At 40.6% G+C, this 27,506-nt stretch overlaps 1 protein-coding gene across 2 annotated transcripts; it reads left to right on the forward strand.

Moving 5' to 3' along the window:
- vwa5b1 (von Willebrand factor A domain containing 5B1) lies at positions 1 to 27,348 on the forward strand. Of its 2 annotated transcripts, none has more exons than XM_056386103.1 (22): positions 1 to 316; positions 2,133 to 2,289; positions 2,484 to 2,657; positions 4,534 to 4,753; positions 5,002 to 5,156; positions 6,071 to 6,202; positions 7,874 to 7,998; positions 9,853 to 10,029; positions 11,165 to 11,275; positions 12,047 to 12,249; positions 13,531 to 13,645; positions 13,854 to 14,039; positions 14,325 to 14,526; positions 15,186 to 15,382; positions 16,561 to 16,807; positions 18,742 to 19,035; positions 19,676 to 19,813; positions 20,465 to 20,599; positions 21,185 to 21,256; positions 21,673 to 21,742; positions 23,209 to 23,332; positions 23,911 to 27,348. In XM_056386103.1, the coding sequence occupies exons 2-22, from the start codon at positions 2,151 to 2,153 to the stop codon at positions 24,568 to 24,570; spliced, it is 3,876 nt and encodes a 1,291-aa protein (XP_056242078.1). In that variant the 5' UTR covers positions 1 to 316; positions 2,133 to 2,150; the 3' UTR covers positions 24,571 to 27,348. The 2 variants fall into 2 exon arrangements, with proteins under 2 accessions (XP_056242078.1, XP_056242080.1); XM_056386105.1 differs by having other exon boundaries at positions 2,484 to 2,645.
- Positions 27,349 to 27,506: the final 158 nt, after the last annotated feature.

The raw sequence follows: 27,506 nt of genomic DNA on the forward strand, positions 1-27,506 counted from the left end.
GAGGAGGAAGAGAAGGAGAGGATAAAAACAGTTTCTGTGACCACATGTTGCTGTGCTTGATTGAAGTGCTGCAGCAGCTCCTACCTTTCCCATTCTTTGCATTGTACGTCTAACTAACGATGAGTCCGCTGCATCTGTAGTTTCTGCCACCTGTGGCAGCACTCCTATTCCCTCTACGCCACAGAGAGAGAACAAAAAAGCGGAGCTGAGAGAGGTCGGAGAGGAGGAGGAGGAGGAGGTGGATATCTTTCATGATAAGTGGACTTCTGACAGAGAAAGAGATCCTCGCTGCACATCCAGTTGACACAAATGAAAGGTAAGGTAATGAGGCTGATAGTATGACTGTATCAGATGCATTTTAATGGCGCAGTGTGTCTCTCTGATGATGCATATATTAAACATCCCTGTCATTTGTTTTAAATCAGGAAAAGGTCAGGCCAGTTAGATGATGATTAAAACTGCCAGTGATCCGTCTCAGTTTGTGCTGTAAACAGATATACAGACAGTGTGTTTCAACAGGTGGTTACCACAGCATCAGCGCTCTGTTTTGGCACTAATGAGTGTGGCACTGCTGATAGAAAATGTTAAGAGTTGACGGTTTGCTGGTCTTTTCGCAAAACCCAAAGGGAGGCAGGGTGATTCATGTGACTGAGCCAGCCAGGAGAGGAGCACCCTGGGACTGTCACTTTTAACACTAATTATAAGCTGAAACACCCTAAAGAAAAAGATGCTTAAAAAAAACAAACACCTGCCAGTCTCACCAAATTTAAAGAAACCAACTTATTTCGAATTTGAATCCAAATCTGCTTTTACAAATGAGATAGAGGTTTAATTTCACATTAATTCTTAATTTTTTTTAAAATCACTCACAGCAATATTATATTTTGCAGTCCAGCCATGCATGAATCATTCTTTATTCACGTGTAAAAGGAGATTGTTTCTATATAGGGACAAAGGGATGTATCTCTGTTTGCCTCTAAATCTGTGGTTGACTGGACACACGATGGCACTGTTGAGACAGACAGCAACATAGTCCCTAACTGCATCTGAATGACCTTTTCCTCGCCATAAATAACCATGTGGTGCCTAAAACCCCAGTTTGGCTATTAGATATTGATTCTGAAGGACTTCTTCTGCAGCCAGACTATGAGTGTTAAAGTTGTGTCTGTGGAGACCAGCTTTCATTTTGTGATGTGTGTGTGATTGACAGAGATCGCCCTGTGTTTTAATTGCAATCAGTCACGGTGCCGGAGATAGAGGCACACTTTCGAGACGTTGCTGGTCAGTCAGCAGGCGAGCAGGCCAGCAAGCAGAGCTGTCTCTATGGAAATTGCTTTCGTCATAACACTTCCTATCAAGCCTGTGCTGGGGCTCTGGTCGTGCAGCAGACACAGACCATTGACAGCGCGTAACCAAGATTGCTGGCGGAGGAGACGACATTAACAATGAAGCACAGCCCTGAAGCAACAGATAATTTTATAGTATCACTTACACAGTTACCAATGCCGTATTCCTCCCCAAGCATTTTCAACACATCCAAAGTTTATTTTTCCCCCTCACATGGCACTGAATACAGTTTTTCCCTCTGCTGTTACATTGCTGGTGTGCTGTAGTGATGAAACCACCCTAAATTTGTTTCATTGCCGTGACCTTTATCTCAAATGCCTAAAGTACCTCCGTCACCCGCCCTCAGGCTCCTTGGTTTTACATCATATCGTAGAAGATTATTGAAGTTGAAATACCTATTAAACCACAGGGCTCTGCGTGGGCTCCCCTGCACTGTTCCCTCCTTGTTGGGCCCCGTGGAAATTCGGGAAGAAATTCGCACGAAGAAATCGTGGCGTGCGAACGGACGACTTTATTAAACTCAGCTTTTGAAGTTTTGATCCGTTTTTGTATTTTGTATTACTTGTATTGTATTACACCAATATAAACAAGACACGCAGGTGTGGTGGTGTGCAGACTAGTTTATTATTCTTAACGATTTCACAGTATGAATGAATTGTGGTTAATTTGGTAGTTTTTCCTGGTATGACTAATTTAACTAATTGTTCTGTTTTAATCATTTCTTTCATTATTTCACACATTGTTGGTTCAATTGTCATTATCTTTTCCCCCACGTTACAAACCAGAATCCTAAAACCAGCACCATGCCTGGACTCATTAACAAGGAGAATCGGAGTGCTCTGCCCCTCAGTGTCTCTGACATCACTTCCTGTGTCAGGGGTTATACTCTGGCCCTGACAGCTTCTATGACCTATGAAAATATTGAAGATCATGCAATCGAGGGTAAGTGTGTACTACAGGAGACTAATTTGTTTACTTCAGTCACGGGAACGCTTTCCACTTTCAATCAATTTAAACCCACCTTATGCTCTGAAACACACTGCTGTAAAACTGATTGTTATCGACTGAATATGTGTAATTGCTTGTCTGCTGCATCTGCACATATTCATGTTTTTCCTCTTGTGCTGCTTTTTTAGGAATCTTCATTTATCCACTGGAGGAAAAGTCCATTGTTGTAGGGTTTGAGGCTATGATATCCAGTCAGATCATAACACTGCAAATCAAAGACAAGGCAAAAATTGAGGACTGTTATCTCGATTGCTACAACACATCTAATGGAGCTCTCCAGAGTGGCAGTGGTAAGATTAAAGGTGCTCTAATCAATATTTTTGTATAAGCAAAGGATCAAGTGGCTATGTGTAATGTGAAATGGGGTTGCTCATAGTGATGAACCCACAGAACATAATCACCTGACTCTGCAGTTCCTCTTCAGCTCTACAGAGTGTCTTTCAGCTCATTGTTTTGATGTTGGTCTTCACGGTTTTGGTTCACTCTCACTGCTTGTAGCGACCCGTTTTCCAAAGTTAGAGACCATCTAGTGAACATGGTGAATGTATTGCTACTAAGCCAGGAGACCCTCAGGAGTCAGCGGACACAAACTGAAGGAAAAACCAACATAGAGTGTCTTAGTAAGGTATTGGGCCACCGTGTGCTGCCCTCATGCTCCATGTCACTCAACTCTACTGGAGGGATGCACCCAATTCTTTCAAAAGATATTCCCTCGTTTGGTGTTTTGATGACGGTGGTGAAGAGCGCTGTCTAACACGTCAGTCCAAAATCAAAATGGTTGAGATCTGGTCACTGCGAAGGCCATGGAATCCGATTCACTTCATTTCCATTCTCATCAAACCATTCAGTAAGCCCTCGCATCCTTTGGATGGGGGCATACTCATCCTGCAAGAGGCTGCCGCCATCAGGATAGAAATGTTTCATCGCAGGATAAAGGTGATCACTCAGAACAACTTTTTATTGATTTCCCTTCTCTATAACTGTGCCAGCAAAATGCCCCCCACAGCATGACAGAGCCATCTGATCACCTCACTCCTTCCATCGTCATACAAAATCACAATCAACTGAGCCTGCTCAGCATTATTACAGCTGCTGCAGAGCATGACCAGATGTTAACGGCTTAATTGTACCACCAGTGTGGAAGCATCTGCATTCGTTATGTTTCTCCACTCATTAATTCTGGTTTTTCTTTTAATTTGTCACCGGTGTGTATATTCATAAGGCGGATACAAATGAATGTTAATGTTGCTCCGTGTCTGCTGGATGTGTAAATCAACATCCAGGTAATTGTTTGCTAACATGTAGCACATCAGTTTTAAGAGGTGATAATACACCACTGTTTAGAGCTTGTTGCACTTTCCCTAATTGGTCTACAAAATAATTGAATGCAGGTTTAAAGGGCCACTTCACTAATTTTACATATGGAGATCACTTTAATTGTCTCCTGTGATTTCTTCTGTGGTTCTAATGGGAACTTTCATTAGCACCATTATTTATTTATTTATTTCTTAAATTTGTTTCTCACAAGTGCCAAAACTTTTTGGAAGGGCAATGTTGAATTGATGGAGTACCCCTTTACATTTTCTGTTACATGGGTATGCATATAAAACTCCAACACATTCTCATCAAATGTAGAGTATTTATGGATCTGAACAGGGCTTTGAGTCAGGTAGAATTTTTTTTTATAAGCCAATATAATCAATGGGATGTGAGCTCAAGATAAGATTATAGTTAGTTATTTCACTAGTACAAAGAAATACTGGTGTTACTGTAGAATTAACTCTGAGAGCAATAAGACGTGATAATGTGATAATGTGATAATGCTGTATTGAAGTCTCTCTAAAGATGCACCTGCCCTCTCACCCACGCTTTAATCTTAGGAAAGACTCTTGCTCAAGGTGCCTTGAGTTGTTTGCAGGTTTTTAAGAGGTTAATAAGTTATAGGTTTAACTGACTTTGAAGCCTGACTGTGATTTCTACATAAATCAGCAAAATCTTTCACCAACAAAAAGTCATTCCAACATTCTGTACTAGGAGCGATGTCTGTTTTCAAGATTAAAATGAAGAATCAAGGAAGGAATCAGGCGTCAAAGATAACTCCAGATTGTTTCTGGACAACTTGAGGTTGTGGTCAATTTTAAAAACGTGGTTGTTTGCTAATCTAGTCTGGTGTTACAGGACACATAGTGTTGGATGAGGATTTGGAGACGACAGTGTTAGTGGTTAACCTTGGGATCATCCCTCCTATGGAGACGGTCCATATTCTGGTCAGCACCTCCTCTGAGCTCTCAACCCTGCCCAGCGGGGGCATCAGGGTGTCAACCCCACCGGTGTGTACGCCTCGAGTACAGAGGACCATCAATGAGGAGCAGGGACTGTCCCCCAACTTCTCCAGAACGTAAGAAAAAAAACGGAGGAACTCGTGAAAACAATAATAAAGAAAACAAAGAACAACTGCCATATTGATATTACACCTTGTTACATGTTGTGGTCAGATTTGGTGTATTTCAAAGTACGATTTTTTACTGTAAACTGGATTATTGGGCCCCAAATATACATTTTTATGGATGGAATCTGAATACTAACATTTTATATGTTCATTCGAGATGGCTCCATTTTAATGTAGTTATGCTTTGCCACTTTTAGGCGGGACAGGCATACCAGTGCCTCAAGTCCTCACGATCAAACTCCCAACTCCCCTCAGCTGTGGTTGGCTTCACTGCTGGAGGAGGAGGCCATCAACTCCATGGACTACAAGTTTAACTTCCAGCTAGAGATACGCGCTCCTTATCTCCTCGCAGGTCAGAGAACTAACCATTATTCCAAGAACAAATCCACGACTCCAGTGGACCAGCGTGTATTATCTTATAACAGGCCCGGCCACTTGAGCTATCCTGTAATCAAGCACTGCATTTTAGAGTTTCTTGACAGCTCTCGTGTCTGCAATAAGAAATTGTTATTGTGATGCATGTTGCAGTGAGGTAAGAAAAAACAAAACATGGCTTCAGCTTCATTTGTGTGTACAGCAAATGCTGAATTGAATTGGGTTTTAGTAACAGGAAGGAATGTTTTTTTTTGGAAAACGCGATTATTATTTTCTGGCCAAGGATTAGATGAGAAGATACCGTTCTCATGCTTGTCTACACAGTATGAAGCTACAGCCAGGATACAGTTAGCATAGCTTAACATTAAGACCTGCCTAGTTCTGTTAAAAAAGAAAATCCACCAACACTAACACTTCTTATAAACCCTGATTAAAGATTTCTACTCAGTAACTCAGTAAAGCTAAGCTAAAACAAGATAAGCTAAACTAAGATAAGCCAAAATAAACTAAGCTAAGCTAAAATAACTAAGCTAACGGCGTGCTGGCTGTAGGTTCCTATTTATCCAACACACGTGAGTAACGGTGGTATTGATCTTCTCATCTATCTGTGTATTTTCCAAAATGTTGCACTACTCCTTTACTATAAACTGATTTTTATCATCATAGAATGTTTTACATAATAATAATAATTATTGTCTGTTTATTCTTCATGTTCGATCAAACAAGAGCACCAGCACTTGAAGGCATCAGTTATCTTCCTTATTAGATCTTTTGAAAATTTGAGCTCTTTTTGTGAAATTTCGGGTGATTTCTGTGGGAGCTGCTGGTTTGTTATTGCTGGAGGTGAAGCCAGTGGTTATTTGATCTGCTCTTGGTTTCTGCTCTGTGTAGGTGTAGAGAGCCCCTCTCATGCAATCCGAGCTGATGCGGACCCTCTGGCCCGCTCTGCCACCAGTGTCGTCATTACTCTGGCGGACAAATACACTTACGACTGTCCTGTCAAAATCCTCATTTACCCGAGCGGTAGGTGTACAGCTTCAAAACTCACCCACAGCACGGCCCTGCAATCAGTCTCTCCTCCCCTCTCAAGTAGAATATTTTGAAATTGTTTATTTCGGCTCTGTCGAGCTTCTCTTACAGTGTTTTTTTTTTCTGTTAAGCTCATAATCAGATCAGTGGCGAGGTGATTCACTGCCTCTTGTTATTAATGTATGACATGCCAGCGGAGACAGCCTCCATTGTGTGGGTGTGCAGTGTCAGGTCTTTTTGTTTTATCCCTGTGCTCTCATCTTCCCCTAACTGCTGTCTTGACCTACAGTATGTGTGGGCCCGTTGTCTCCCAGAGGCAGGAATGAGCCCCGGCCTCGCTGATCCAATAGGCCTCTTATGAAAGCTTTTTTTTGTAAACAGACCTGTGACCAGTGCTGGTCAGTTTAATTCAGACTGGTGCAATGACAACATGGATGTTCAGTTCGAGTAGATGGAGATGGAGGAAAGCGAGCTCATTACAAGGCATGCATGTGTGTTGTAACAAACACAACAGAGGGTAGAGGTTTATTTTCGTCATCAGCTTGGTCGATTAATGACCAGAAACATAGGCTGCATCATATAAATACACCACTTAAATACATTTTAATACCACATAATATGCAATTAAATAGTTGCTTCATGGTCACACTGTTCAGAACATGAAATTATTCAATGAAAACCAGAAGGGGTGATAACACCAAGAGTTATTTAGCTGGTACTATGTAGTTAGTACATGAATTTATTGACATTTATATCACATTGTTGTTAGTTAATCCCCAATTATCCTTAACTAATCATTAAACACAGCCTGGATAAGCAGCAGAAAATGGATGGGTCGACTGGTGTATACATTAAGCATTTTAAAAATTACTAATTTATTAATTAGTTAATTAAGGTCCACATGAATTTTACATAAGATCAGAGGTTTGAAACAACAGTGCTGGTGATTTTCGTTTTCAGCTTTTCTGGTTGTGTTTTGGTTTTTATCTAAAATCACATATAAAACATTTTAAAACTAATGTTATTGCTAATGACAGGCTAGAAAACATATTAAGAAACTTTATAAGTAAAATCTTTTACTTTTAAAGTCATTTTATATACTACAAAAGATGCAATTTAATACCTGTTTCATGGCCAAAGTATAAAAGATGTCAGTGAAAACCCATGGGAAAGATAAGGCAGCACATGACCTGGATCTGGATAAGCAGCAGAAGCAGGATGGATGAATTAATGGGCGCATTAACCTATTAAAAAATGACTAATTAATTTAAGGTCCACATGAATTTTACATAAGGACAGAGGTCTAAACCTCTACATTTTATAACTAATGTTTGTAATGTTTGCAAATTAAAGACTTTTTGATCTAATATTTTGACAAAGCTGAAATCAGCTTTTTAAAAACCATCACTTTAAAAAGTACAGATACCTTGTACTTTACGGAACAATTACAGTCCAATTCCTCACGATTCACACAGCTGTGATACAGCATCTTTATTTGCAATCATTTTTTCATCAATATTGGGATAATTCTGCAATTCAGATATAACCACACTCCCCCACCCTGCGCTGCTGCCTGGAGTCAGTTTCAGACATTGTCCTTTGCTTGTCAATCTGCCTGTAATATATTTAGTAATGTCTCCGTCCTGACCAACTGTGCCACTGTAGAGCCTCATCTGCCACATGTGCTCATTGAGAACGGAGACATGACACAGGAGGAGTATGATGAGTATCTTCATGGCCGGAGTGATTTCATCAAGGCCACAAAGAAGGACTCCAGCAATGAGAGGAAAGTGAGTGTGTCATCGACCTCAGCATCGTGTACTTGAACTGATGACTGCAACATCGTACCAATATCATTTTGAGGAGAGTGGTAAAGTCTACAAAACAGGACATTATCACAAACAATTCCCTGCAACAAATACTATTTTTATGAAACCGCAGTGATGTTGTCACATTATTTTGTTATATCTTGCAATATGATGCAAACCAATACTAGACATCATAGTTTCAAAATCACTACAGGGTTGAATCAGCTCCTGTCTGATATAGTCTCAACAAAAAACTGAACATTATGATCTCCGCAAAGGTGGGTAGGTTTCAAGGAATGGGATTGTATCAGATAGCTTTTGCCAATGTTCATGACACTGTGTCTGCCCTTTATGTAAGTCCATAATTTCATGAAATGTGTAGAGCTGCAAATCTGGAAAGAGTAAAGAGTACATTTTGTAGAGCAGAACCAGTAAAGTCCGTGTTGCCAGATGGGGGATTTTCTGCCCGACTGGGCAACTTTGTTACTTAATTAGAGGGCAGGCTGGTTGTGATGATTTGGGTAACTTAATGTACCATTTGGGCAGTTTCCAGTGTCAGAAAGTTAGGCTATATTGGCTTTTACAGGCAAGCAGAGCCACGCAACACTTCACTGTAATTGATGTCTATTTTTAGCTTAAACCGGGCAAACGCTGCTTGCCACTCTTTCTAAATATGTTATATGTTTATGAACGTTTATTTGCAGTAGACATCAGAGATAAAGATATATTAACACAGTGTGAGTTAAACTGAATCTAAAAATATATTATGCTGCCGCTGTGTTAAGATTGAACTGTGTTGTGACGCAAACTGCTGCAATCTGGCACGGAGGCATTTCACTTCCTTTTAAAAGTAGCAAGGTGCTACGTGTAAGTGTTTTGCTACATAGCCAATGTTAGCATTAGCATCAAACTTAAATTCTTTACTAGCCAATCACCGTCTCCACTGGTGGAAATTTAACTCTTATTTTGCTTGCTACTTCTATCACTTCTATTGCTGAAGTTAGCATGCTAACCTGCTAGCATCCCCTTTAGCAATAGTACTTTTGCAATTGTGAGTCATTGTAGTAATTAGTTTTCCCTCAGTTCAGCATGAGAGGATGACGGAGTAGATCAGAGGGTGTATAACCTCTTGCCTTGTAATGATGGCCGCAGCTTATGTCAAGACACCATTATCACCACCAACGCTGCCCGATCGTGACAAGAAACTGCGTTTGGTGGCAGAGAAAACTCATAGCTCCTTTAATTGTCTCCATGAGCTGTGCGTCACTGCTACTGCTGCCCCCCAGGAGAGCCCAACTCCTCTTATGTAGAAACAGCCCTAATGTTTACCTATGTTATTACAACCTGCCCAAATCAATAATTTACCAGCCCACTTAAAGAAAATGTAGCCACACTGATACCAGTTTGGCATTATTTTTTCTCAAAAATGCCAAGTTTAATAGCTTTGTTTTTATTTATTTAGGAGAATCATGTGTTTCCATTCATATCTCAGCTGTGATGAGGTTGTTAAGTGACCAGCAGACCTTAACAGGAGAAGGAGAGAGAGAGAGAGAGAGAGAGAGCACTTAGCCATAAAAATGGGTTTCTATGGAAACACTCCAAAGGCTCGCCACACTCTGCCTGGAATTTCCTGCACATCTACAATAATTGATGTGCTCTGTCTATCTACCTGATCACTTGTATCTCTTTTTTAAATCTTCTTTAATCTTTTTTTTTTTTTTCTTTAAGTGATAAATCAAAGCATTCACAAATTCGTAGAAAATCCAGTTATCTCATGCTGTCAAATGATTGTCCTCTGATTCATGCCTTTCCTTTCTGCTTCCTTTGTCTTTATAGGTTGATATCATTCACAGGCGGCTGCATAAGGACATCCTTCACAACCCTGTGGTTATGTTGAACTTTTGTCCTGACCTCAAGTCTATCAGCTCAGACCTGAGGAAGGTTCACGGCGAATTCATCTTCCTCATTGACCGCAGCGGCAGCATGAGCGGGGTTAACATCAACCGTGTGAAGGTTTTTTATTTTTTATATTTCATTTCTCGTATAGATACAGATCCAGACATATACATATACATTTTAATGTATCACACAACACTACACTACACTAGTTTAAAGATGGGTTTCTCTCGATATGATATCTTCAGATTACAGTGAATTTGCTGCCTCATAGTTGCCATAGTTGACACCAAATGGATCAAAAATATCCAGATTTTTAAGAGATTAAATGGAAAGCTAATGCATCAAAACACACGGTGAACATGATATGCCATCTGGGCCTGTATAATTACCTTATTGGCTCGTAGCTATACTGTATACTCAGTCTGCAGAGATTATAGACGTGTGAAGGACATGTACTCAAGAATATTAATCAGACAAATCACTCAGTATTAACTAAACGTCTCCCAGTTGCTAGGTGTTAGACAGCACGTCTTTGAGGTTTCATCAGACTTAATGTGAGGTTTCTTTACCACCTACATTTAAAAAAAAAAAATGTTTGTAAGTTATTTGGCTGCTTGTGCACTGAGCCTGCCCTGTGATGTGTTGCCAACTGATGTTCATTTGTGGCCCAGACTCAGCCTTTTATTGGATATGTCTAATACCACAGAGTCTAGGCTTAAGGCCAGGGCGAGCCTGGTGGTGATGTACCGACTACTTACCACTGATCTTTCAAAAACTCCTACAAAATACGCTCTGTATATCTTTAAAAACTGGACTATTATATATCCAGGTTTTTCTTTGTTAATGCGCCTGAATAAACATTTTATTATAGATTGTCTGGCTGTGACCATGTGCTCTTCACTTGAATGAAGGTGTAGATAAGTGGTATTCCTCTGGAAACTGCATTTCTGCTGTAGAAGAGGCGATGATTGATGAAATGATACCGCGCACTGCTCCACTTCACTCACTCCTCTCCTGGAGAAAATCTGCTACACAGTGATGACAGCTCATATAGCGCGATACAGTCAGTCAACTAGACATTAGCACATACAGCTGTATTGCAGTGGGAATACTCCAACAGGACATGAAGCACCTAATGAGCCGAAGAGTTTTTGCCTTTTGTTTTCTTTAAGAATTTCAGATTTCACAGCCTTTATGTGGTTCTGTTTTCTGGAGGTGGACTTAATCTGCTCTCGGTCTCTTTTCCCAGGATGCCATGGTGGTGATTCTCAAGAGCCTCGTGCCTGGATGCCTTTTCAACATCATAGGCTTCGGCTCTACATTCAAATCGCTTTTCACAACCAGCCAGAACTATGAGGAGGTAAAGCATCTCTCTGTCATTTAATGGCTGTTAGTTTACTTGTCATGAGTAGGAGAACTCAGGCTTTGAAGAGAGTTGTATTAGTGTCATCTGTGGCTGTGAAAAGCGCTTTTTGAAAAGATAAGTGGAATTATTGGGGGGTTTGATCCATACATACAGTGGTGGAAAATGTATTCAGATCCTTTACTCAAGTAAAAGAAATATAATATAATACAATTATAATTAAAAGTCCTCCATTCAAAATCCTACTCTAGTACTGAAGTACTATCTGCAAAATGTACTTAACGAATCAAAGTAAAAATACTGATAATCTGCTGCAGTGGGTCTAGCTCTTCTTCATATTAGTCCAATTCCTAATCCAGCTGTTGAATCTGTAGTGATATAAAACAGAGAAAAGCAGCAAATCTTCATATTGGTGAAGTAGAACCAGATAATTGTTGGCAGTTTTGGCCACTTGCTGATAAATTTTCCATCAAACGACTAATCGACTAATCAGCAGGTCTATTGGTATTTATATAATGTTGAGGATATTACCTTTTTTTTGCTAATAACCATTTTATTTTGAAATAGGCTACTATAATCAGTGATGAACATATATAATACTGTGCAACTAGATAATACATTGCTTCGTGGCGTATTACCTAATTTGTTTGATGTTTTCATTTTGTGTTACAACAGATCTGTTGTCAACACTGAACTAAAGCAACTGTATGATGCTGTAAAATAAGAAACCTCAGTTTATATATTCTCCTCCTCACCGTGATGATCCAGGAGGCCCTGGCCGTGGCTTGTGAGTATGTCAGGAAGATCAGAGCTGACATGGGGGGCACCAACATCTTGGCACCGCTCAACTGGATCCTGAGGCAGCCGTTGTCCAGCGGACACCCACGCCTGCTCTTCCTGCTCACCGACGGAGCCGTCGGCAACACAGGCAAAGTTATCGAGCTGGTCCGCAGACATGCACGCTACATCAGGCAAGTATGACTGTTACCGCACTCGGGCACGATGCTGAATGTTAGAATGAGGCGTAAAGATCAACATTGACTCAAAATCCATCACAAACTGTCCCATTTGATATTGGATTTGATTCATATCTGCACACACAACTTGTCACACTGACATGAATATGTATCTGAGGTAGCCGTCTGGTTATTAAGAGTAAAGAATGAGTCAAGGCCAAGCTTATTAGAAGCCACTGTAGCAGTAACAGCACTGGCAGAGAAACTACTATATGTTGTGCCAAAGCAAATGATAATAAATTCATCTTTTTGTTTCTGCTCATTATGCAGATAGCAAAAGCAAAGCTCACACATAACATAAAAATGACATCCAGGGATTGACAGGGGCTTAAAAGCAACACCTGGTTATGGAGCTGTAATCCTCTTGAAATGAAATCTGGAAGAACGCATCTTATGTTGTGTCAGTGTCAAACATTATACATCTCTATCAGTACGAGGAATCTGTCAGAATCCCGACATTTGCGCAGGATTGATTTTAGATTAAAATAACACAACACTGTTTTAAAACTGAATGAGGACATAAGAATGCTCCCTGCCGGATGCCAACAGCAGCTGTCAGCTGAGAGTGCCGTACACAGGGAAATCATTTCATTTTGCTGCTTGCATCTCCAGGTCTCACACTGTGAATCCCTCTCCTGAGTCACCCTAGAAATAATTGACTTTTGTCTTCCCCCTCTTAATGGATGACTGCCCCCCCAGACGATTGCATTCGGTACACAGAGCTCGGCCAATCCGTCGACTCTTCCCGGGTCATTATCGCGCCATGCTTACAAATCAGTGCAGCCTTTCAGAGACAAGATCAAACAACAATGAATCTCTGTTTTGCAAAATCCGTGTTAGGTTTTTAACTACGTCAAAGGTGACATTTCCGTTTTTATCCGCACTCTCTGAGCTCATTAAAAATGTAAAAGGGACATTGCTGGTGCAGTGGAATTGGTCAGCTCGTGTCCTCTGTGAGAAATGGAATAAAAATGGTCAAATAAAGCATCTCCCATCCTCCCTGGGGAACTCTGAAAAGCAGTAGGCACATCTCAACTTCCCACCATGAAAGATCATTTCCTGTTTTTCCCCCAAAGCTACTGTATGGTTGACAAATTAGATAGTTTATGTATATCTCCACAGCATCTCTTTAGAATCTCTGCAAAATGTGCGCACATCCTGAGAAGACACCTGTTACCATCCTCGTGTATATCTCGATCTGTCGATGGAGCTGCAGTGTTTAATGTCTTTGTGCAGATGTTTTACGTTCGGCATAGGGCAGAACGCTTGCAGGAGGCTGGTGCAGGGACTGGCGACAGTTTCTAAAGGAACGGCAGAGTTCCTGGCCGAGGGAGAGAGGCTGCAACCCAAGGTACTCATTTCCAGCTTTGTGTGTCACCCATAATGACAGCCAGCTATTCTGAGGGCCACTGAAGAGCCATTATGCAGCGGTTTCAAAGCCCTGAGTGTCTATCGCTGATACCAATTAGGGAATCATATCTCAGAGACGCCATTGGCTTTATGTACTGGTCAGGCAGAAGCTGAAAGTCTATTTTCAAAGGCTTATTTTTGCTCCACAGATGATAAAGTCCCTGAAGAAAACCATGTCTCCGGCGCTCAGTGACATTTCAATTGATTGGCTCTTCCCTGAGACCAAGGAAGTGCTTCTGTCCCCGGTGGGCAACACCTTCCTGTTTCCAGGGGACAGTTTGATTGGCTACAGTGTGGTTTGTGACACCACCCGCTACCACACCAACCCCAAATCTGTAAGTGGAAGACACCTGCTGAAAAGTGATGTAAACGACTGCGTTTTGATTGACTTTATGTGTTCAAATTACACCGTGTGATTTCTTTTTTGATGTTTAGTTTGATCATAGACTTCACTTAAATCACTTATCTGTCGCCTCTGAAATGGGTTTGAAGTAAATCCTGAGGGAAATTATTTTTTAAAAAAGGGCTAAACTCAACTATGCAGAAGCTTTTTAATCTCACTAATGGACCTTCATTTATGCACTTTTCTTGGATGTGTCACCTACTCTGAATCTTAACAGGATAAGAGGAGGCGATACAGCATGATGCGCTCCATTGAGTCGGCCAGCTCTGTGTTTTACCACTCTCAAGAGGAGGACCAGGTGAAGACAAGCGTCGACAGTCAGGGCTCCTACAGGGAAACAGCCTCCGGCCCTCTGTATGACTCCTACCAGGACTCCGTGATAGACGGCAGCCCTGTAACCACAGAGCAAGACACCATGGGTGAGGACGTACTTCCTAGATGAGGGGATCTCCAATTGCTTAGACTACAGTTGTTAAATCTTAATTAGTGTGTTCTTGTTACTAGTTCAACTGGTCCGGCCGTGACGACTGTCATTGTAGGTCACCTGAAACAGATATAATGTAGATGTAAGACCACGATTAAGTCGCCATGTATCTGCTCTAAGTTTGGATGAGCGCAGGATTCAAAGGCAATTTAAAGTAAATCAGGTCACTGTTATAGACTGCACATAAAGATGGACGTATCCTCGGTAATGTCACCCATATATGCCTCAATTATGCATAACTTTAAACCTTGAGTGAGTTATATAAAAATTCACCCCCATGCAGTTGTCATGAAGACCGAAACCTTTCTTTGTACCAGGCTGTAAATGTGTTTATTTCTGCTGTAACATGGGAGTCCAGGGGTTTGATTTGTTTTTGGAGCCAGCCTCAAGTGGCCTTTCGAGGAACTACAGTTGTTGAGACTTCCTGTGTCGGCTTCATCTTTCAGCCCCGGAGGTTGCTGCTTGGTCACGGTTGGAAAATGGCGTCACCTGTCAGGGGGCCCAGTAGATTTATTATGGCTCATAAATCATGGGTTGAAACATCATTTAATATTAGCTCACATTAAGTATTTGTTTCTTTGAACAAAACATCAGGGTTGGGTAATACATCACCAAGAAGGCGGGCGTACAGCACCAACCAGATAATAGACTACAACCCGGCTAAGAGGGTCTACACTCCCAGCGACCCCAGCTCTGTGGTGGCTAAGAATCCACTGAGGAGAGCCAAGGTCCAGGAGCTGGTCGGCCAGATGAGCCCTGAGCATGAGGCGCAGTGGAAGAACGACTACCAGGTGTGCGCCGGCGCTGCCGAGAGAAACATCCACATGATTGCTTTTAAGATGATCTGCTCTCCTCTAGTTTCTGAAAACGGGTCGGCAGTTATTTCTGATTCAGTCTGTAATTTAGCTGTAGATCATCGATCTCACATCCGTGATTCCAAACTGAAAATAATAATCATGCCGGTCGTCAGCTGCTGTACTTGTTTAAGCACAATGTAGTGCAGTTATGAAGGCAGGAGAATCTTATTTTGTATCAGGAAAAATAATATTTGTATTCAGACTGTGTTGACAAATTAACATCTGACCCCGTCTGGACTGGTGTATAATCAAGAACAGACAGAGCTCAGTAGTGAAGGGCAAAATATATGAACGGTAATCAAATTAGAATATTTCTGTGCGCATCATGGTATAACTCAACAGAATTAATTGGGCTGTGAAGAAATTATATCTTCTCTTTGTAAACGCAGCTGAGGCTCCATTGCCCTCATGCCATGCCTAATCAATCGAAATCTAATTATAATGAGTAAATAGTAACTTTGTATTTATTTGTTTATTTTTACACAAATGGGAAGATGAAGACTACACCTCACATTCATCTGATTTATTCTCTACTGCACAAATCAACCTCATCTTAGAAACAAGTAGTTGATTATTTAGAAAATTAACTGGCAACTACTTTAAAACTACTAATTGTTTAAGTAATTTAAAAGGAAATACCATTTATTCCCGAGTTTCAGCTTTTCAGTTGTGAACATTGGCTGCTTTTCTTTGTCTAATGTGATAGTAAACTGAACATCTTTGGGTTTTGGTCTCTTGGTCAGACAACATGAGAAACGTGATGACGTCAGTTTTGGCTTTAGGAAACTGAGACAGACATTTTTCACTATTTTCTGACATTTTATACACCATGCAATAGATGGATTAAAGAGGAAGACGATTGACAGATTAATTGATAATGACAATAATTGTTCGTTTTAGTGCATCTAAAGGTGATTTTCCTATATCTTTTTTTAAAAAAGTCCTTTTGATAATCTGTTGTATGATGTAAGCAGCATGAAATCCAAGCTCGAGTGAAATCATTTAAATGACCAGAATTACAATCAGTAGATGAGGCTACATACCGTATTAAATCCTGTGATTGAACCAGTGTTTTTTAAATTGGAAAAAAAAAAACTTTCTGTTGTTTTCAGCCACAGCTGGCAAGCCTGTGCGCCACATCTTCCAGAGGGCGTCCTGCCAGCTGTCACAAGCCTCTCCTCCAGCAGGAGCCGCTTCTGCAGCAGGAAGCCGATTCAGAGCCTCAGGACAACCCACAGCCCAGCGGTGGCGGCGGCGGCGGCGGCGGCGGCGTGCTGCCAGCAGCTCGCAACACCGCTGGGGAAGACGGATCCAGATCCTCCACCGACAGCCCATCTGTTGGCAGTGTCGGAGATACAGGTGAGACAACAAACGCAACAATTTTAAATCATTATTTTCAATCATTTTCTATTGTTTTTGTTTGCATACCAGAGCATCTACAAGCATACACAAGTGCAGATGTAAAACATCCTGTAGGTATGTTCATCCCTCCCACAACAAGCCCACCACCCAGCTCATCAGCCATCCCCTAAATCTCCACGTGAGTCAGTATAGTCATATTCATTCAAGAGTCCTCAAAGTTGCACGCCTTTATAAAAGCCGACGTAGTCCACACTACAACAAACATGACTTAAAGACAATGTAATGGTGATAACAATGGAAGTTATCTTCCTGGTTGTCCACATTAAGAGAAGGAAGGTTCTCATAGTATTGTAGTAAATGAGTCCGGATCCTCATGAATTGTTGTTTATCCCTTCGACAACCTAATTTTAGGAAATACATAGTGTCTCTGATCCATATTGTGAGTCTAAGTGGAGACTGTTGCTCCCAGCAGAATGAGCCTTCTAGCGATTGAGGAGGTAAATGTTACAACCACTTGAACTTTGCCTTTTTATAGAGCAAGCTTCTGGAATAAACCCACGCACAGGGTTGGGAGAGAGCAAGAAAACTTGTGAATGTCTTCTGCAGGTTGGCCTTTACATTGAGGGCAAGAGGGCTCTACATCAGGACACATTTCTGCCAGTCGCGTCATTAAGGGAAGTCTCCCAATAGTCATTATTTAATTGGTCGCCCACCGCTGCCTAACATCCTAGAGCGAGGGGGTCAAGCTATTACATATCATATTATATATAGCTGATACAGAACCTCTGCTGAGAGGGGAACACTTCTGGACAAAATGCCTGATCTGGAGGTGATCTGAAAAAATTAGCTTTGTGTAAATCAAACGTTTTGACAGAGTGACTACCTGCGTCATTAAAGATCACTAATTAACTCATTAACTCATGGGCGGCTTTGGAGGTAAAGAGGGTTTTCCACTAATCAGAAGGTCGGTGGTTTGATCCCCGGCTCCTCCAGTGCACATGTCCAAGTGTCTTGGGCAAGATACTGAACCCCAAATTGCCCCTGTATCGCGCGCGTGTGTGTGTGTGTGTGTGTGTGTGTGTGTGTGTGTGAATGGGTCAGTGTGATTAGTAGTGTAAAGCGCTTTGAGTGGTTGTTAAGACTAGAAAAAGCACTGTATAAATGCAAGTTAATTTACCAAGCTCATTCATTATATTCCTCGAACAGTGTGTCCTGTACTGTCGCCCTCTGTGTCGCCCTCTGTGTCGCCCTCTGTGTCGCCCTCTGAGGCTTAGGTTTAGGTGTCACAGAGGTTGCTTGTTAGAGTTAAGGATTTAAAGGTGCTGTTTGGACACAGTCTGGCTAGCTGTTTCCCCCTTTTTCTAGTCTTTATGCTAAGCCAAGCTAACTGTAGCCTAATGCCTCTTGTGTCTGTCCATATTTAATGGACAGACACAAGAGTGGTATCGATCTTCGAATCCAACTTCAAATATTGCCCAAAATGTTGAACTATTCCTTTAAAATAATGGAACATGAAATCCTAATCCCAGATTTGGATCAGAATCTAATTTGGAAGTAACAATAAGGAAACTGAGGCAATAACATTTGCAGCCATTGAGTTCACGGCAAGACAAACACAATGGATTTATTCAGTCTGATGTAACAAGTCCCTTAAAGGTTTGATATAAATGACAAACAGGTTGTTAGGAAGGACAGGAAATGATTTTCTATATTTTGTGACAAAACAAAAAATGACCCAGGAGATGAATAGCAGTCAGTTGAGGTCTGTTTAAACAGGATGAACACAGAGCTTTGGAAACATGGCTGATGAATTTAACACGAATCCAGTTGCGAGTGAGCAGTAGCAGGCAAGAGGCCTCAGGGAGATCTGACAACAGTGTGATTGATAAGTGCAAATTTAGGAATCAAATCTTGCTGCTGTGATGTTTCAGATGGTTACGGACACCAGTTATGTCAAGCAGAAACCCCACAGGAGAACCGAATATCAGATCTGGGTGCTGCCAACCAGCACAAAGGTGACTGCAAGGCCGTGGTGTCCGGACTGCTGTGTGGGAAACCGATGAAGTGGGAAGTGCTCTTCGATATCGAGCCGTTCCTGAACGGACGGGAACGTGAGGAAAAGGTTCACGAGGAGCTGTGGAACGAGACCTTCCACCACTTGGCTGGACACTCCATCATACACGACTTTGAGCACATGGTGGATAAAGAGTGTGAGATTGAACACGGTGAGTGTGTCTGGGAAGACGTGGGGATGTTTCATTTTAATATTTAGCTGTTAATATCTCTCATCTGCTTCTTTTACATGGGTGTTGAAATTTTAGAAAAGAAACTTTGAAGAAATGGGTCAACATTTTGGGAAAATACAGTTGTATATTTTTAAGAGTTAGATAAGAACATTGATACCACTCATATTTTTATAATCTCACTATCTAAAACGTTTTTTCTTGTTTAATTAATACAAGAATTAAATTGTAAAAATGGTTTTATGGGAGGTTAGATGCAGCACAAGTGTCATAAACATAATTTTTACACTTTTGCACAGATTAATAACATGTAGAGGTGCTCATGGGTGATTTTGTTCCCAGTCAACTGAGCCAGGCAAGCTGCCCCCCCCCCCCCCCCCTGGCTTTAGCTTCATATCCAATTCATAGATATGAGCGTGGTATTGATCAAGAAAGCAAATGCATTTCCCAAAATGTCTAACTATTCTTTTAAGATGCATATGTCTATAGGTTATGTACTGTATATGTTATGTATGATTCGAATAATGTTATTAAACATTATTTAATACAGTATAGTGTTAAAAAATATTATGTAATCCAGTGTGATGTTACGTAATCATTTTATATTTGTTATAATCCACAGGCTCTGGCAGGAAGTACCAGCTATATGCTATTCACACCAGCAAAGCCTGCAATATACTGAGCAAATACACAGCGTTTGTTCCCATCGACCTGGACACTAATGAGTATTTGCAGACATGTATTGAATACATAAACCCCGGTAAGTCATATGGATTTAATGTGACTAGATCCTTATAGAACTCATTGTTCAGTTCTCTCCTCATGTTTGAAAAATTCAAAAATAACCTGGAGAAACTTCTTGTAGTTGAATTTCTTTTTTTTGTAGTTAAGCGTTAGTATTAGTTATATTAGTTATCATATTAGTTATAAACCAAACAGTGTGGCCTATAAAGTCAACAGTATGTCGTGTCAGTAAAATGACTTTTATTAAAGGCATACTTTGACATTTTGGGAAATATGCTTATTTGCTGTCGTGCAGAGAGTTAGATGAGTAGACTGATACCAATCTGATACCAGTCAGGTGGTTAGCTTAGCTTAGCATAAAGACTGGAAACAAAGGGGAAACAGCTAGCCTAGCTCTGCAGAGCTAAGCTCATGTTTACAGCTGAAACAATTATAAATGAATTCCCAAATAAAAGCTGTTGATAATAAAAGTTGAGCAATAAAAAAAAAAGCTTCTTTAACAGCTTCCTAATGTGCATATTTTTTTACAGGACCTCTGAAGATGCAACTTGCTGCTGAATAATGTTGTGACTTTTCCTATAAGGTTTAGAGGGGGCAGTTAGGGCGTAATTGTGCAACACAGACACACGCCAGCTGCCAACTTAAAAAGTTTGAATTTTGTTTTCAGGTGAGGGTCTGAAGAGGGACTCCCACTCCAGCTCTCGTTCAGGGAGCAGGAAGAACAGAGGTTACTCCATTGGACTGGGTCGCTCTCAGTCTGGTGGCATGTCAGAGGAAGCTGAAGACATCCTGCAGCCCAACAGTAGGCTGCATCTTTTTTAGCTCACACTTTCAATCAATCCCAAATAGACTGAGCTTTCATTTTTAGATTCTCTAACCAATGAGAAATATAGTAGAAAGATATAAGAGCTACAGAGCTCTTTTTAGGGAGAAGGAGGTATGAGATTTTCCAAGATTGATGTTTATATATTTATATTTATTTGAAAAAGAAAATGGTTGCAGTCTTGCAATCGTAAGTACTGGGAGCTGTGAGATATTGAACGCTCATTAACGGGTGTGCTGCTTTACATCAAAAATACTCCAACTTCAGCGAAAGGGCGCAGCATTTTAAATTGGTTTTCAGTGGTGGCATAGCAACAGCAGGCACGAAGACTCACACGCTGCTTGAGCATCTGCTTGGCACTGCCAGTTAAAAGAAGGTGCACAGTGGGCACAGATGCAGACGAGCCGCATCAGTATTGCCTGATAATCTTTTTTTTTAATCAAACAACATCTAGTTAGGCTGTGAGAAAAGAGGGGGAAATGATATTGAAAAAATTAAAATAAAATAAAATAAAATAAAGGAAAGCTAACAGTCATTTCTCTATCTTTGTTGTCATTGTCTCAGGTGGAGAGGACGGTGTCTCTCCATGCAGCACTCCCTCCTCCGCTGGCTGGGAGAGATGTAGCTTCACAGAGGGTAAGTGAAAGACATCAGCAGACATCAACTGTCTGGCAGCCTCTTCTCATTTTCTAGGCAACTATGCTGTAGTGGTCCAAATGTGAAACATGAGATTATTGATATTTTAGTCCCCCCCCCTTCTTGTAAGTGATAACAGAAGTCGGCACAATTTTGTGGCTTGTATTGACAAAAAAAAAAAAACCAACAAAAAAACCAAAAAAACCAATGAGCACACACTCAGAAGTATTTCAGTTGCAGAAGAGAGACAGCTGGTGGAATATATGTTCTCCCTGCTGCAGCTCAGTGGGTGTGTTTTAGCTCTTTGTTACTCGAGACTCATGTCAAGGACAAAATAGAAAAGTGACATAAAATGCCACTGCTGCTTTCTCTCTCTCTCTCCTTCCCTTGTCTGACTCTGCTTCTCTGTCTCCAAGTCTCGCAGAGGAGTCCGTCTGTGACCTCTGACCAATCACAGAAATCAGTGGAGAGCATTTTTTCTGCCAGGTGGGTGATTGTAGAGCGGCTGGGAGCATGAATACGCTGTGGTTGTGGAACCACTGCGTGAGCAAAAACAGGGACTACAGCTTTATAGTTTGAGAATCGCTTCACAATAGCATCTTCGTCTTTTTCCATTTCCGCCAGATGATTTTGAGAAAGCTGTCTTGAGGTTAATGCATCAGAAGAATATCCGACTATTTCATGACCAGAAGATAAGAGAAAAGAACTAGTTCCTACCATGTTCCGTCAAAGACGCAATAATCATTTAAATGTGGAGATAATGACCCACATTTTCAGACAGTGTCTCCTGGAAAGCATTCATAGTGTTGCACTCAGTTGTTCAGTGACAGAAACAGCCGTGTAGTTTAAATGTTACTTACTTTCTCACCTCCACACAGCTGGACTACCATGGCATAAAGTTGGTGTTATTGTTGTCAGTTTGGAAATTGTTAGGACACAGCCATCCCCACGTTGCAAATGTGTTGTTGGAGACGGTTTCTGAAGATGAGGATGTTGCAGTTCGTTCAGGCATGTCTGCAAAAACAGCAGGACAGAGAGGACTGAACACTGTAGAAGTTTTCAGACAGCAGAGATGACAGTTCCAACATTGAAACCAATGATGTAAATACCTTTGTCACTGCAATAATTTGAATGCTTAAAATATTGTTGTTAATTGTTGTTTATCTTTGCTAAAATCATGAAGGTTTCAATTTCTAATTGCCAGTGCTGTAGTAGTTGTCTTAGAATATGGGAAGAAGAGAGAAGAGAAGAAGAAAACAAAGTGCATTGAGTTACTGAAGCTAATGGAACAAAGGCGAGCCCGGACATGAAGGTCCCTTCAGGCATGGCGGAGCTTTGAGCTTAATGCTAACGTCAGCATGCTAACATACTCAAACAGTGACAATGCTAACATACTGATGTCTAGAGGATATAATGTTTACCATGTTCACCGTCTTAGCATTTAGCATGTTAGAATGCAAACATTTGCTAACTAGCACTCAACACAAAGTACAGCTGAGACTGATGGGAAAGTTATTCGTTTTGCCATTTTGTCAAAAACCAGAGTATTAGATGCTCATTAAGGATGCAAGATTAAAAGTTATTAAACTTCACTCTGATAGATATGAATGTCTGTGCAAAATTTCATAGGAAATCTATTTAACAGTTGTTGAGATATTTCACATAAAACCTGATGGTGACACTAGAGGAAAAGTCATAAAATTACCAAATTGATTATTGATCTATTACAACAATGCCATGTTAAGAGCCACACTGCTAGTACGGCTTAAAACTCTCTTGGCTCTGAATGTAGTGGAATTCTATTATGTGTAAATCTTCATATGTACCAAAATAATCAACAGAAACTCTTACCTTCCTATCCTGATAAAAGCAGTAGATTCAAATCGGATGGTGTGTGCTACACACACACTCAGCACTGTGTTTTACATCTGCGTCTCCTGTCCCTCTGTAAGGCTGGCCCTCAGCAGGACTCGTCTGCTGACTCGAGCCGCCAAAGGATTCATGTGTCGATCTCACAGCAAGTCTGGTGATTCAATTGGAGAAAGCGACAACGAGAACAAAGACTACATTCCTCTGGTGGGTAGCCGATCTATACATGTGAATGCTAGGTCGTCCTGCACGTTTTTTGATGGACACTAATTTGAACCGACTGTCTGGGGAGACGAATGTGTCACAATCTGTTGAGCCGGTTTGAATACAGGGGAACAATAAGCAGTAGCACTCCTGAACTGCTTTGAATAGTGGTGAATGGTAAGGTGTGCAGCATGGAAGCATGCCATATCTTATTTACATCATACCCAGGACCTTTACCTGCACATTATTCCTCCTTCTTTGCAAAGTCTTTCAGTCTCTTTGGAAAAAGTACATAAAAATAATACAGAGATGGTAGAAAGAGGGTGTCAGTGGTGGATACTGGCTTTTTGATTGGTTATTTATAGATTACACTAATTCATCTTATAGCTGGCTTGTATATATTGTGTTGGTCTTGGACTTTAAAACACCACAAGATACTCAATATATTTCTCTGTAAACTGACCATGGAAGGAAATGTATAATCTTGGGCAACTAAACTGAAAACCATCATTTCTTCCCTTCAAAATCTGTATTGAAGCAAACCACAAAATCAAAAAAGTAATCTATTTCCTTCTGTACAGCTGTTGTTGCAGTTGGCTAGTGGAGCATTTCCTCTGGACACAGCTCTGTGTGATGCCATCAACGTGCCCATGGACAAGCTAAAGTGGACGTCCCCCTTCACCAGCCACCGCACCAGCTTGGGCCACTTGTCTCACTCCAGCAGCCGCAGAGCTGAAAGTGCCGACGACGGGCACAGATCACTGTGTGAGCCAGAAACATATCAGCAACCTGCAGAGCAAACTGCAGGCATCAACAGTCCTTCTCATCTGTCCAAGAGCGCCTGGACGGATGCGGCTCCTTCCTCATTAGGAAGTCCGTCCACCGCTGCTGAGCCCCCGCTCTCCCCGCACTCCCAGGTGGACAGTGGACGGAGCTCTGGGTCAGGGGGCTTAGAAACAGCATCGCCCGGCGGTGTGCTTAAGAGGATGCTGAATCCAGAGAGCATGGTGTGGGCCACAGCTGTGGCCCTCGCCTGGCTGGAGCATAGCTCTGCCAGTTATTTCATAGAATGGGAACTGGTAGCCGCCAAGGCCAGCATGTGGTTGAGTGCACAGGACATCCCAGAAGGCCGAGATTTAGCCTCCATCAAGGCTGCTGCCAACCAGCTCTTCATCATCCTCAGACACTGGGATGAAAACCTGCAACTGAACATGCTCTGTTACAACCCTAACAGTGTCTAGTCCAAGACTAATACAGACCACTCAGAGTACTGAGTCCCATATGATACTATGCTAACTGAGGCTGTACTATTCTTCATTCAGCAGTATGTCCTCTGGAGTTTGATTTTACTGTGGCAGTTGTGAACAATGTGCATCTTCTTCTGTTTGTGTGCTGTTCCTTCAAACATATCACAGGCTCTTCAGAGGCACTATGTGCAAGCTATTACCTCGCTGGTGCCATATACTGTAGCTGGATCCCTGTTAGCAAGGGATCTAATCAGAGTTATGCCACAGATTTGAGTTTCATGGAGAAGAATGTAAGTGTTAAATTAGTAGCATGCCGGGCCACCGACCATCAACATATGAAAAAAGCTCTTATTGTCATCATATTGATGTTATGGGGAGAATGCTGCAAAACGGTTGGAGAAAATAGTTCCACTGTCTTTACATCTTTACAGCATTTTCTGAATTGATTGTCTTGTGGAAAAAATGTCACATGAAAACATCTGGGTACTTGCTCGCAGTAATGCCAGTCTTTTCTAATGGCTGTTATCATTACAATGTTATTAATATTTGCCATTTTGCAGTTTGATTATAGCAGAGACAGAAAAATATGCAAACAGCTAAAGAAAATAAGAAATACATGTTAAAGATTTGGTTTTAAGAAATATGTGCTTTAGGTGGGAATCGGTGAATGTGTATCCCACTTGCATGTTATTTGTTGTTTATTATTTAATGATACATACAGTTTGTATTTTTTCACTTATCAGATTATATACCTATCTAAGAGAAGAGGTTTGGATCATGCATTAGATTTTAGAATCAGAGAGTAACACAGACCTGGAGTTGGTTGCATCATCTGTTTGCAAGTTCAAAATTAACCTAGATATAAGCTACATGTTTACATTGTAAGTAGGTATTTATGCCTCACTAATTTAAAAGGGGTTACTCTACACAAACTCTTATTATTACTTTGACTATTATTATTACTACTATTATTACGAAATATTAGTTGTTGCTGAGTATTTACACCCTGTAACTGCTGGATGTAAATGTTGTGTAGCTAATTGAGCCAACAAAGCTAATGTTAGCTAGCTAAAATATTACGTGTACAAATTGAAGAAGAGATAGGAATAGGAATATGAGAAATGGACAAAACTTGACCTAAATGCTGTTCAACAATGAAAACTTTTTAATTAAAATATCACAAAAAGTAAAATAATAATACTTAAAATGCAAATGTTATGCTAAAAGCATTAGACTAAATGACCAACTAAAATTAAGTTAGAGTTTGGTTTTTCAAAGTGTGACTGTGGACCCGCCTCCCTTAAATAATGATACGCTAAATGTAAAAATATGTGTACTTAATTGACTTAATTGACTTAATTGACCATTGACTATCTCAATCTACTCCTTCATTGACTGAAAATCTCTGGTTTAGCATAATAAGACATTTCCCAGTCACTCTCTAAAGTGTATTGAATTGTATTATTAACTGATAAGCATACATAATTCTCCATGTATGCAACAAAGTCATATATCATTTCATAAAGACTGGCAGTTCATTTAAATTTATCTCTTGCCTCCTTAAACTTATTTTTAGATGTTAAGTCACAGCTCATGATGTTTTACTGACTTACTGTTTATATATCTAATTGCTTTTGATTGGATATCTCTGACGCTGCTTCCTAGCAACAAATTTATGCATTACAAAAGTTGTAGTGCAAGCTGTAAATTCTCATAAAAATCCTTAAACAATTGGGTGACTTTGCCCCATAATAAGGATTTAAATACTTTTAAAATACAGTATTACTTCTGCTACACATGTACAAGGTTTAGCTTGCGTCAGTATAAGAATTGGCTTGATATGTTTCCCTTCCAGATGTTGTAAAACAGACAGTTGGCTTGTTGGGGCAGGACATGTGTCATACAACCGCCACACAGGCTTTTCTATTCAGGATCTTTCAAGAGGTCTCACTGTTACAACATTTCTGCTAAGACAGTCTTCAAGTTTCCTAAAAATGGTGTATCCCAACTTAGTAAATCACTTAGTCTGAAAGTAGATAATCAGAACTATGGAAAGATGTTATACACAAACTTAGTAATTGATTTACAAACAGCTGATGCAACCTAATCCTAATATGGGCAGCGATCAACAGTCCTGCTCCAGGAATCAGAGGAAAGGGCCCTTATATTTCGGTCATTGTCACAGCTCATTTACCGCAAGTGCCTAACCAAGGTTTAATGTCGGCAGAAAGTGTAAATCTGTTTGCTGCAGTTTAATCAGTGTGGAAAATGACTGATTCTTTTTCTTAAATATAGTATGGGTACCCTTGGTTGGTGGCCTATGTAGGCATCTTTCAGTATTAATTTTTCTCTTTCTTATTTCATCACAGTGTTGTTTTACTCAGGTATTTATTCATTTTTTTCACTCAGGCTAAGTTGCATAAGTACTTCTGCATGGACACAGGTGTTTATGTTATGATGTTCAATGACTGAATTGCCACATTGGAGCCAGTAGTGCAGTATTTTACTCTCTGAAACGGAATGAGAAATACAGTAGATGTCATTTAGTAATATTTTTGTGCTGTAATTGCAGTAGTAAGTGCAGCTGTAATTGTAATAAGTTGTATTTTTTATGTACTGGGTCAGTTGTATAGTGCAGTATCTTTCAACTTGCTGTGCGTGCCTTTATAAATGAATGTTGACTGTTTGAGGCTGTTGAAAGCTTCTGTAATGTCTTTATAACCGTTGATGCTATGACCAGCTCTGCAGGTGCATGTAATAAAATGACTCTGACCATAAGTACGACTCTGTTGCTATTATTGGTCCACTACTAACTTTTTAAACTTTTTTTTAGATTGTTTCGATTGTGTATAAAATGCGAGAATATAGTGAAGAACAACATAGGGACATATTTAAATAGTTTTTTCTATCACCATCAGTTAAAATATTCA

The sequence above is a fragment of the Seriola aureovittata genome, chromosome 9, assembly GCF_021018895.1.
Source record: "Seriola aureovittata isolate HTS-2021-v1 ecotype China chromosome 9, ASM2101889v1, whole genome shotgun sequence".
Lineage (NCBI taxonomy): Eukaryota > Metazoa > Chordata > Actinopteri > Carangiformes > Carangidae > Seriola > Seriola aureovittata.

Coding starts and splice junctions, on each gene's coding strand:
- vwa5b1 (XM_056386103.1), top strand. CDS start 2,151: ATGCCTGGACTCATTAACAAGGAGAATCGGAGTGCTCTGCCCCTCAGT. Junction 7,999..9,852: donor ACTCCAGCAATGAGAGGAAA/GTGAGTGTGTCA, acceptor TTGTCTTTATAG/GTTGATATCATTCACAGGCG. Junction 23,333..23,910: donor ACAAAGACTACATTCCTCTG/GTGGGTAGCCGA, acceptor CCTTCTGTACAG/CTGTTGTTGCAGTTGGCTAG.